At 33.7% G+C, this 11557-nt stretch overlaps 5 protein-coding genes and 1 non-coding gene across 6 annotated transcripts; all 6 read right to left on the reverse strand.

The window, feature by feature from the left end:
* Window positions 1-12: 12 nt before the first annotated feature.
* HYPBUDRAFT_137805 (uncharacterized protein) lies at window positions 13-2320 on the reverse strand. The gene has a single exon (XM_020219646.1). It carries the CDS (start codon window positions 2254-2256, stop codon window positions 19-21), a length of 2238 nt encoding a protein of 745 aa, XP_020076981.1. The 5' UTR covers window positions 2257-2320; the 3' UTR covers window positions 13-18.
* Window positions 2321-3222: 902 nt separating this feature from the next.
* On the reverse strand, window positions 3223-5376 carry HYPBUDRAFT_107397 (uncharacterized protein; the record flags this gene model as incomplete). Its single annotated transcript, XM_020218550.1, has 1 exon — window positions 3223-5376. The coding sequence occupies one exon, from the start codon at window positions 5374-5376 to the stop codon at window positions 3223-3225; it is 2154 nt and encodes a 717-aa protein (XP_020076982.1).
* A 369-nt stretch (window positions 5377-5745) lies between these two features.
* HYPBUDRAFT_152648 (uncharacterized protein) lies at window positions 5746-7744 on the reverse strand. The gene has a single exon (XM_020221125.1). It carries the CDS (start codon window positions 7611-7613, stop codon window positions 5898-5900), a length of 1716 nt encoding a protein of 571 aa, XP_020076983.1. The 5' UTR covers window positions 7614-7744; the 3' UTR covers window positions 5746-5897.
* Window positions 7745-7889: 145 nt separating this feature from the next.
* FCY23 (Fcy23p) lies at window positions 7890-9634 on the reverse strand (the record flags this gene model as incomplete). Its single annotated transcript, XM_020221126.1, has 1 exon — window positions 7890-9634. A coding segment is annotated over exon 1 (1541 nt), but the record flags the coding sequence as incomplete, so codon positions are not given.
* Window positions 9635-9847: 213 nt separating this feature from the next.
* HYPBUDRAFT_t93 lies at window positions 9848-9932 on the reverse strand. Its single transcript has one exon. It is a non-coding gene; the product is annotated as a tRNA-Lys (tRNA).
* A 541-nt stretch (window positions 9933-10473) lies between these two features.
* HYPBUDRAFT_152650 (uncharacterized protein) lies at window positions 10474-11127 on the reverse strand. Its single transcript, XM_020221127.1, has one exon. The coding sequence runs from the start codon at window positions 11104-11106 to the stop codon at window positions 10573-10575; it is 534 nt and encodes a 177-aa protein (XP_020076985.1). The 5' UTR covers window positions 11107-11127; the 3' UTR covers window positions 10474-10572.
* Window positions 11128-11557: the final 430 nt, after the last annotated feature.

Raw genomic sequence — 11557 nt, forward strand, 5'->3', positions numbered from 1 at the left:
GATCAGTATAAACTTAAATTAGTCATTGGATATTATAGCAGGTACTTTCACATGAATATATTCATTGGCGGATAACAGAAAACTTAAATCAAAATAGTACATTCTGGACGAGTTGCAAATTTGATATGATGGAACTAAACAATATTTGTCAAAAGCATCTCCACTACTATCTTTGGGGTTTACATAACTAAGTTCAGCGCTCTTCACATTAATGTCTAAAGTTAGGTTTTGTTCAAAGCTGTTTTTCTCTTGATTAAGCTCCCATTTGAAAGCCTCTTTAGATTCTGGATCTGTTGAGTCACTGACTTTAAAATCATGTACCCTAAGTCGAGTAATTTTATCTTCAATATCACATATTCCTTTCAATTCATTTATTAAGGAAGACTCTACTCGGAAATTGTCTGTTCCTAGAGTCTTGAAAAGTTGATAATATTGCTTAGCAAATTCACGAAATTTTTTCCTGGTATTATTAATAAATGTATCTTCGTCTTCTATAGGGTTTGAGTAAAACTTTTGAAATTCATTATTGAAAATGAAACTATGGTCCAATTGAAGCGGGATATCATGTTCGACAGATTGAAGAGTTAAGACCACCAAATCACATCGAAAGTTTTTCAAATCAGGTAAACTTTTATCAGCAGATGATGATGATGAATCTAAAAGAGAACTTCCTGTAAAATTCAATTGAAGAGGAATTTTGAACTTCCAAGAAGATGCATCGACAGCTTTTGACTTTCTAAATTTGGGTGGAGGAATATATTTCATATTAATTAATGATTTCAGTGAAATTATATCCAAAGCTCCAAGGGGTTTCGAACTTAGTAACTTCCTTTTTGTCAAAGGAATTATTTTTCTATAGGTTTCCTGTTTCTTAGAAAGATCGAAACCTTCTTTGACGTCTCTGGTCTTAGCTTGGGATTGCGTTCTGTATAGCTGACGAGCTTTCACTAACTCATTTTTATTCGACTCTTCAAGTTTTGTTGATAAGTCCAATGTGTTATTAAACTTATCCACTGATAAAGACTTTACCATTTCTTCTCCAATTTCTATTTTCTCCTTCAATCTGGAAATTAAATTTTTTTTCAATAACTGAATTTCTATTGCTTTTATCTTAGCTTCTGTTTCAGTTATGTTTTCTTGCTGTAAAACACGAATCGGAGTATGTGACTCTTTAAAAATAACAAACTCATCCCCATCAGAGTTGATCAATGTTGGCACTTCATTTTTTGGCTTTTCTCTGGTTTCATTCAAAGAAGAGGCTTTACCAATAATTCTTACCATCACCCCATAAGATGTTGAAGCGCCCTTGAAGGCAAAGTCCTTGAAACTTTCTTGTTCTTTTAATGGAAAAATATTCAGAACCCCCATAGAAGGTGGTAACACTGTATGGTAAGGAAGATGATGATCATTGCATTCAGAATCTAACAACCTTTCTGGGATTTTGAAAGTGAAAAATCTTTTATACTTCACATGAGGGACAATTAGACGGTGTAATATTCCAGTATTGGCACCATCAATTGAATCAATAATTAAGGGACACAATCTAGAGTCTGTATGTTCTGAAATGAGTCTATCGACTTGCACTTCATTATAGGAGGCACTGAAATCAAACATTTCTAAGAATTTTTTATACTTCAATGGTTTCGATTCATTCTTTGGGTTTGAAACCAAAAAGTGCCCTTCAAATAAAACATAAAGCATTTCAAATGGAATTGTAGTTTCAGAGTTATTAATAACGTAAAGATGACCATTAACGAAGTCTCCCTTCTTGAACTCATAAAGCAGAGGATCAATTATTTCTGGCTCCTTGTGAATCTCACCAACATCTTTAGTAAAATAAATCGATATCGTTAATGATTTTGCCAACTCATTTTCGGTATCAGTCAAATTACGTAGGTTATGGATATTTTCAAGAATTGTTGCAGTCCAGTTGTTTTCATTCTCATTAGTGACGATATAATTTTCGTTCAAAGCATCTTGGCTGCTAAAACCATTGACGGGATTCAGCAGGTTATTCAAAGAAGTTTGTTCTGAACTACTACCTCGGTGGTTTGACTGTGAAATAATTGTATTGTTGTCACTCATAGAAGTACTCTCATTGCTTAAAGTAGAGGACGAATAAGTGTAAGAAGGTAATGAATCCTTTACTAAAGTAGATGCATACATCTCATACGAAGGTAGGATCGACCATACGGGATCATCAGAATCCTTATGGGTGTTATTGAAGTCATCCTTCACTCTCTCTTTGTCTCCCATCTTGATTTCCTATATTGAAATTTGAAAAGTCACTAAACTGACTCTGCAATTGGCTTCTTTAAATAAGCATCAGTGTCTCTCTATGACTCAATTTCAATTTGTAAGCACGGCTGGGGTTGTAAATCGCGGAATCTGAAAAAAAAAAAAAAAAAAAAAAAAAAAAAAAAAAAATCCATCTCACAATGCATTCACGGAGATTATACCGCTGCCACTCTTAATATGAAAGATAAGAGCTGCCAGCGAAGGGCAAATGCGGTAATTACAGGCCGAGTTTGTTGGCTGACTTTTCTGTTACTATTTGAGCTATGGTTTTCGATTTCTGAAGGTACTCGATTTGTTTTGCAGCCATCTGTATCCTGAAAACCATTGGAAATGAATCCAGCTACTCATTCTTCCTATCCGTAGCTCCTTAGTCATACTTCGTTGAGGACAGCTATGCGTCAATTTTGGTAGCTCTGCATTATTCTTTGGTGATTCTCATCTGAAAATGGCAAGTCATTTTTGAGAGCATGAATAGAAATTCTTGAATTAGTCATTTTAGTTTTTAGGTCTCGGTTCTGAAGCAAGCTTTACGAAAACTTCCATATACTTAAGACATTTGGTAGTCTCTGTCGTTTCAGACTTCTTCAGCCCCCACCCTGTCGTAGAACTTAATTAAGCGGACAAAGCCGGACTATTTTGTGTTTTGTTATTCTCGGATTCAAATGTTATTTTAAGCCAAAACTACGAATATTTTAAGGTTTTCACTAGGTTTGTATGTAACTGGTTACCGCTGAAAACTAAGGGCTAAAAATAATAAGCAGAAACTTGCTTACAGAGTTATGTTTATGAATCATTAGGCACTTTTCGTGAGGCTGTTTTTGAACGGTTGCAAAATGAAGGTTACAATATACAATATTTTTTTTGTGTCAATCTTTTTAAAAGCTATAAACAAAGAACTGAATTATAAAAATAAAAAAAGAATAGCTACCACTTCTCTATCACTGCTGGGACTTTGACATGGAAATATTCATTGGTTGTCAACTGAAAGCACAAGTCAAAATAGTACATTCTAGCCATGTTACAAGTTTGGAAAGAAGGAACAAAACAAAATTTATCGTAGGCCGATTCATTTCCACGGTTTTTTGACTGAAGGTATTTGAAGTCAGCACTTTCAACGTTCACACTCAAGCTTAGAGATTGTTCAAAACTATTTGAGCGATCGTTCAAATCCCAATTCAAATCGGATAAGTCTTTCATGTCTTTAGACCCATTAATTTTGAAATCGTCGATTTTTAACTTCATGAACCTTTCTTCAATGCCACACATAGCCTTCAAATCATCAATAAGGGAGGCTTCGACTCTGAATCTGTCAGAGCCTAGAGTTTGAAATAAATCATAATATTTTTTGCCCATTTCCTGAAATGGTTTCTTGATTATATGAACGAAACTATCGTTATCGGTGGTTGGATCATTATAAAATTTCTTAAAATCGTTTTTGAAAAGAAAGTTATGGTTGAGTTGAAGTGGAATATCAAACTTTTTTGATTTGAAAGTGGCCACAACCAAGTCACACAGAATTTTCTTGAAACGGGGCAATTCTTTATGAGTGCTTAATAAGGATCCTGAAGTGAAACTTAAATTAATAGGCATATCGAACTTCCAGGTAGAATTATCAATTGGTTCACCCAATCTAAATTTTGGTGGTGGGATGTATCTCAAGTATATCGGCATTTTTGGAGAAGAAACTTTTAAAGTACCATTAGAGTTTGAATGAAGTAATTTTTTCTTCATTAGTGGTATGATCATTTCATAATTATCACACTTATCGATTATTTTATCACCATATTTTGCCTTAACATCTCTTGAATGCTTACTTGAATATAATTGACGAGCCTTGGCTAAATCATTTTTATTGGCTTGGTCTAATTTCTTAGCTAATTGAATAGCTTCATCTGAATGATTTTCATTTAAAGATTGGACTATTTCTTCGCCAATTTCGATTTTCTCTTTCAACCTTGATATCAAATTTTTATACATTGTTTCTATTTCTAAGGTTTTTAAATTATAATCAAGCGTTGATTGGACCGGAGCTTGTTGTAAAATTCTCATTGATACTTGGTTATCTGTGAAAATCACGAATTCATCACCATCAGAGTTAACTAATGTTGGGTTTGAATTGTGTGATTTTTCATTCTTTTCATTATATTGATAGGCCTTACCAATAAATCTAGCGGTCAATCCGTAAGTAATTGAAGAATCGGGGAACAGAAAGTCCTTGAATTTGTCTTCGTCATTCACTTGAAAATATTTCAGAATACCAAGAGTAGGAGGTAATTCTGTATGATAAGATAAGTTGTGAACGTTACATTCAGAATCTAATAATCTTTCAGGAATTTTAAATGTGAAAAACCGTTTATAAGTTGTTTTTGGCTTTAGAACACGTTCAGCTAATGATAACTCGGCGTTATCGATTGGATCAATCAAACTGATTGTTTGGAAAAGTTCATCTTTATTATTTTCAGAGATTAATCGATCAATTCTAGCTTCGTTATAAGAAGCACTGAAATCAAACATTTCTAAGAATTTTTTAAATTTAACTGGTTTTGATTCATTCTTTGATGCAATTAGAAAATGCCCTTGGAACATAACATAAAACATTGTGAATGGAACTTCGAAGTCAGAAGTATTTGTAATATAAATATGCCCATTAATAAAATCTCCTTTTCTATACTCATGAAGTAAAGGGTCAATCAAAGTTGGTTTTTCATTCACTTTACCAACATCTTTAGTAAAATGAATAGATATATCAATGGCTTTTGAATACTCATTACCAGTTTTGGTTAAACTACGCAAATTGTGAATATTGTTTATAATAGTCTCTGTCCAATTATTGGTATTTTCATCAGTAATAATCAAGTTTTCATCAATCGAAGTATCTTCAAAGCTTAATCTGCTTAAAGAAGACGTCAAGTTATTACTAAAATTATAATTAGTAGCAGTATCGTTTGGTTCATGTCTTAAATTCTCGTTACTATTTGACTCGTAAGCATTACTTCCTGAAGATTCACCTTCATCAGAGTAAATTGAATAGGCCGGTAAATCATCCCTTACCGATCTAGCCAACGTATGCGTATGCATATCATACGAAGGTAAAATAGACCAAACCGGATCATCTGTTGCCAACTGCTGGTTTTGGAAATCGTCCTTAAGCATGTTTTGTTGACTCATCACTTACAAAAATGCTAAAGTTAGGCAATCACCTTCATCCATTAACATATATTCAAATATATATATATAGGTATTTGCAATACCCCGGTCGCAAAATCCCTCCTAAACCGGTAATTTTGAATCCGCTAAAGGCATTTTCAATATGACTCAATCAACAAGCTCCTTCCACAAGCTTCGATCACTCTAAATTTAGTTGACGCATTGTCGCAGGGAAGCTTATCATTTGGAGGATCGCTCAACGGCCGAGTTGATTGGCCCTAGTGGCTTGTCTGCGTTCGTACTGGCAATTAGATTAGTAGTATTGATTACAAATGCTAATTATATATTATAAAATACGTGGAATACATGGAAGATTCCACCATGCCTATGCAAGATACCGCTGTTGAAAAGTTTGTTTGTCCAAAATTTGTGCCGTTTCATTTGCAACCATCTTATTCGATGGTTACAGGAATATAAATTACTTGTTTACCACGAGAAAACTTTAAGATTAGTTTGATAAAATATAATCTTGCCATATAGCAGGTTTGGAAATTTGGAATCAAGGTGAATCCTCCAAATCGGTTATACTGGACTGCTTTATCTAATTTCTTGATGTGCATCGACTTGAGTTTCACAACGGCGTCGATGCTTAAGGATTTTGTTTTCCTTTCCTGATTTGGTTTTCTATTATTTATATTTTTAAGCTTGGTTTTCAAATTTTCATTTTGATTATCTTGAGTAGAATCGTAGTTTACTTTGCAGTCTATATCGTCAATTTGTAATTCATGGTAAACGCATTTCAAGTTTGACATTCTTCTGATATTTTCGTATAAGTAGCTGCCCAGTTTAAAAGATTCGTTGTTTTTAGATAGTGTTTTCTTAACTTCTTTGAAAAGTTTGTGATATGGGTCACTGATGATACTTTTGAAATTTGTATCCTCGTGGCTGTTATTGAAGATCATATCTGGAACAATCATGAATGGAATCGAACTAGTTGCAGAATCAACGGTTACCAGAACCAATTCACACTCGATTGATTTCAATTTGACCTTTGATGCACTTTCGAATTTAATGGGGATCTTGATCTGTTGATTAACGTCCGGATGTTTTGATATTGGCGGAGTATATCTCAACGTAAATGGTTCATGCATAGATATAATCACTTTCGTTCTAACTTCTCCAACGGTGAACGTTTTTTCTAAATCAGTATTGCAGGTACCCTCTTTGATTTCAAATAATTTAGATATCATTTGATCGTATTTCTTTTTATCATATAATCTCAATTCCTGCTTTAATCTGCTATGAAAGAATTGATAATTTTTAACAATCGATGGATCGTTACTATTATAATTTCTTGGGATAATTCTTATCCTACGGTCTCCATGTCCCATCTTAATGAATTCCTCTTTGGTTTCCCCTATCAAATATGAATTGATAGAATACTTTATTGAAGTATAATCAATTCCAAAATCCCTAAACTTCCCGGCTCCTCCAAAACTCGGGGGTAAGTATAAATGATTCGTTAAAAAATGACTACAATTAGCATCTAGTATATACTGGGGGACCTTGAAAGTGAAAAACCGTTTATATTTTATATGTGGCTCTAACACTTCGTTCATTACGATGCATGTTTGATCTATCGGATCCTTTTGAGTTGTAGGAAGGTTTTCATTCACCAATGATGCATTTAAATCAACCATACTTATAATTTTATGCGTCAATTTGTCATCGTACTGGTAGACTCCTTCAAGAAGAATATATAACACACTGAAAGCTATCCTCTCTGATGAGGTATTTTCAATTGTTGCATATCCGTATATATAATCGTCTTCTTTATATTCTTTAGTATCATCGTTAAAAATTTGCGGTTCTTTTCCAATGACACTCGGGGTTTCTGTCAATTGGATATCAATCTTGATATTCTGATTGTAATTCATCTTCAACTTATCTAGATCATTGAATCTTATGGTCTTCAGAGTATCAATCGAAGTCCTGCTTTGATTGGGGGTTAAATGGTTCAATATTTGGTATTCTGGAGGTTCATCGTTACGCAAGTGTTGTAACTTCTTGTGCACTAGCGACTTATACATAGAATACAGAGGCAATATTGCCTCTGTTGAGTTTAAATGGTTTATTGGACCGACTTGTAATCCACTTGTTATCGACATGCTTGTTGAATCTTCATGATATTGCGGAGATCGCGGAATTAGATCTAAGCGAGATTTAATAGGAAGTTTTAAATCCTCGAAGCTATTGAGTCTGTTAATCTGACCTCTATCACAAACCTGCTAACAAAAACTTATTTAATTAGAAGTAGCTAAAGAAATAAGATAAGATAATTAAGATTTGAAAAATTATTGGGCTTAATAGGAGTATCCGGTTTCCGCTCATGCAGATGATTTATTCGTTAGCAAGCGCACGTCTGAAATATGAAAATTATTTATATTTATCTACGCTATTATTTGTTAATCTATATAAATGACTCTATCTACCGAACTTTTTCAATTCAAAGTACCTAAGTATCGGATAACTGATCCCACTGAGACCCATACATAACCACATTGCAATATCACCACCACTTTCACCGCCACAGAGTTTAGCTAAAGGTCCAACCCAGTAGACTTGGGACATACCTAAAGCAGCACCAGAGGCTCCGATGATAAAAGCACCGGAAGCTGCAAGACCTCTGGTGAGCTTATCGTAATCGTTCCAAATATTGAAATTGTAGTGTTGATTTTTTCTTTTAGAGAATAAAATATAATGTTTTGTCTCCATGACTTCGTCTTCTTCTCTTGAGAATTCTTTTGTGTATAAATGCATAAAAGTATCGGTTCTGAAAATAGTGTTTTCTTCTAGCAACATAATGAAATACATAGAAATCCAATAACCAATCATTGGTAAGAAATTACCCAAGATTTCTGCAAACTTATTTCTGCCAACTAAGGCACAAACCAAATAGACAATGGTAATGAAGAAAGCCCAAAGCCATCTTGGAACTTTTGCAAGACCGGATCCAGCAAGCTGGATACCAAATGCTGCAGAGTAAGTGTTGATAATATTATTGGAAATTAATGATAAGAAAATCAAAATTAATAAAAACTTTCCTCCAGCTCCCCATGGTTTAAAAACTTCGTTTAATAAGCCACCCATACCTTGATTATTATAAGCTTGGAACCAAGGTTCGAAGCTCAATGCAGCATTACCAATAAGTAAAGCAACGGTACCCACAAAAGTGGTTGGAATGAAAATACCCAAGAAAGTGATGGTGAAAATTTGTAAATCTGGGGTATTTTCAGGGAATAAAATATAGTAATCAGAGGCAATAGATCCCCAGGTTGATGTAATCGAATAACATAATGAAAAAAAGGATAACCAATTACCTTTTAATGTAACATGATCTAATCCCATTGTATCAGATAATGTCAAATATTTAAATTTTGGAGAAGCAACAACATATAATAATAAAAATGCTAAGTTTACCGGAATACTAAATAAAGTTTCTACTCTTAAAAGCTGTTTTATACCACCTATGGCAACTGAAAGGGAAATTACTGCAACTATAACAATACCAACAATTAATGATATTTTGCCATTACTGATACTATTCAAAATTTGGCCGCCAACTACTGAATTGACAACCGACCATCCCATCACACCAACAATACTCACAAGACTGACCAATTTGACAAACCACCAACCAAATAAAAATCTTGCTCCCACCATTTGTCTACATCCTGACCTAGGTCCCATCAATGAACAGTAAGCAGCAATAAAACAACCAAGCGTGTGTCCTATCAAACCAGCAGTCAAAGTTTTCTTCAAACCTAATTCAAATACAAATGGTCCCAAATAAAATGAAGACATGGAACTTAAACCTCCACATGCTGATAACCACAAACCTATAACTGAAATTAACTGCTTCGTACGATTAGTGGATCTCTCGTGGGCTTCAATTCTTTCAATACCCCTGGTCTCAACTCCAATAGCATCGAGTTTATCAGAAGCATTTCGAAGATATTTCCAGACCTTCCATTCTTTATTTTGGCAGTTATTTGGTTCTGATCTTGAACCATATTCTTTGGTGGACACATGGTCCACCGCTTGGTCCTTTGCAAAACCCATCTTTAGAATGAATGACAGTAGCAAGCTGCTTTTGTAATACGAAGTTCTCCAGATTGATAAAGATTTTTTTTTTTTCATTGACTCATCTTCAAAAATTTTAGCGAACTGACATTTTTCGTTCTTTAGATTGAGATTCAATATACTTACCATAAAAAAATAGCCTGATCAGTATTTTAAGTGAGCAATTTGAATGCTAGGATCTAGTTCGTATTGTCACCTTAAATTGTAGGTTTGCCGTAAACTAAGGTTTGGGAGAATGCAAAAATATAGGTAAAAAATAAGCCCAACGCGGGGCTCGAACCCGCAACCTTCTGATGATCCCAATTAATAAGAGTCAGATGCTCTACCGATTGAGCTAGCCAGGCTACTTTTTGTTTTTAAGTTTGGACCTAGTCTTCTATGTTAAAGATTAAATAAAAATGTAAAAAAGCTTGCACACAAAAATTTTTCCTCAAATATCCTTATATTCAACTTATTAATAGCAAAAAAAAAAATAATAGCCTTTTAGAGAAGCTACAATAATATTGGCTACAAAAAATTATATGTGAGTAATATTTTCTGAGATATACATAGACAAAATTTTATATAAAAAAAAAATCGAAAAACTTTACCAGAAAAACGGGCCAAAGTCTTCCCTGTTACCACTCGTGGTAGCTCAGATCAATACGGAGATACCTTAGCATAAGAAAGTTGACGTAGTATAATACATTTCTATTTATTTCATTTTTGTCGAATTTTTTTGAAAATATATGCAAATTCTAGGAAAATTACCAAAAAACTTTGAATTAAAGTAAACAAACTACGGAAAAACCAAAAATTCACCAAACTTACAAGAATAAGTCCTGGTCAATATATGATGCAAAGAAAATACGAACAGACGAATTATTTTTATTAAAATGTACACCGGGAGAAATAAAAAATGCAAAAGTTTAGAGTGACTGGAAGTCAATGCAATATAAATAAAAGTTAGAGAATAAATAAATAAGTGACAAGGAGAATAGCAATTTAAGATACTGATTTCTTAGCTTGACGTAGTTTCAGAACCATATCCCAATTTTCTTCTAATTTAGCTTCGTAAATTTTACTTTGAATTTGGGATTCCCAAGCAACGAAAGAATTATAACTGGAGAAAAACTTTGGTCCATATTCATCACGATAGTTCAAATCCAAATCTTTAGTAGTACAGTACCAGAACCCATTTCTCTTCCAGTAACCATGGCCTCTCAATTTATGACATAAGTTCAATTCTTGAGCCGTGGGAACTGCTTTGGCCGAAAGAGTATCAGCTTTTTTTTCAAAATTTTTTTTTTGTATATCTTGGAAGTAAAGAATTGGCACTAGCATCTTTAAAAAATCTCTAGGTATCCATCTTGTTAGAATTTCCATATCAAAACTCAAATGATGATGGTCAGTATCTAAATTTGTGGATTTCTTTGGAAATGAACTCGAAAAAGATGATACTCGTTCAGGACATATCCCATTGACTCGACCATAATTATATTGAAACACCTCGGAATCCTTAGATAAGAAATCCTCCATTCTTTTCTGCAAAGAGTTTTGTATATTACTCAAGCTTGGATCCTGGGTATCAAGCGATTTTAAAATTAAATCTTCTTCACTTTCGATAACTTCGTCAAACATATTTATATTTTTACTTGAATATACTCTATCATTCCAAACGCAAGACAAAAGGGAAAAACTAGTTATATAAATTCTATGAGAACCCCTGAAGTTAAACTTTCTTCTTAATGGCTGATCTTCCATTATATTTAAGTCATCATTAGAAAAAACACTGTCAACCGACTCGGCACCGCATCGAGTAAAGTCCGGCAAAACGGATTCTCTTTTCGGAAACCAATCGCGAGAATGTTTCAGCTGCGAAAAACAAATAGAATAGTAGTATAGTAGTATAGAATAGTAGTATAGAATAGTATAGAATAGTAGTATAGAATAGTAGTATAGTAGTATAGGATAGTAGCATGCTAGTATA

Source organism: Hyphopichia burtonii (genome assembly GCF_001661395.1).
Source record: "Hyphopichia burtonii NRRL Y-1933 unplaced genomic scaffold HYPBUscaffold_3, whole genome shotgun sequence".
NCBI classification, from domain to species: Eukaryota; Fungi; Ascomycota; class Pichiomycetes; order Serinales; family Debaryomycetaceae; genus Hyphopichia; species Hyphopichia burtonii.

What these genes read in the sequence shown, in the direction of transcription:
- HYPBUDRAFT_137805 (XM_020219646.1), bottom strand. Translation starts at nt 2,256, where the DNA reads ATGGGAGACAAAGAGAGAGTGAAGGATGACTTCAATAACACCCATAAG.
- HYPBUDRAFT_152648 (XM_020221125.1), bottom strand. Translation starts at nt 7,613, where the DNA reads ATGTCGATAACAAGTGGATTACAAGTCGGTCCAATAAACCATTTAAAC.
- HYPBUDRAFT_152650 (XM_020221127.1), bottom strand. Translation starts at nt 11,106, where the DNA reads ATGGAGGATTTCTTATCTAAGGATTCCGAGGTGTTTCAATATAATTAT.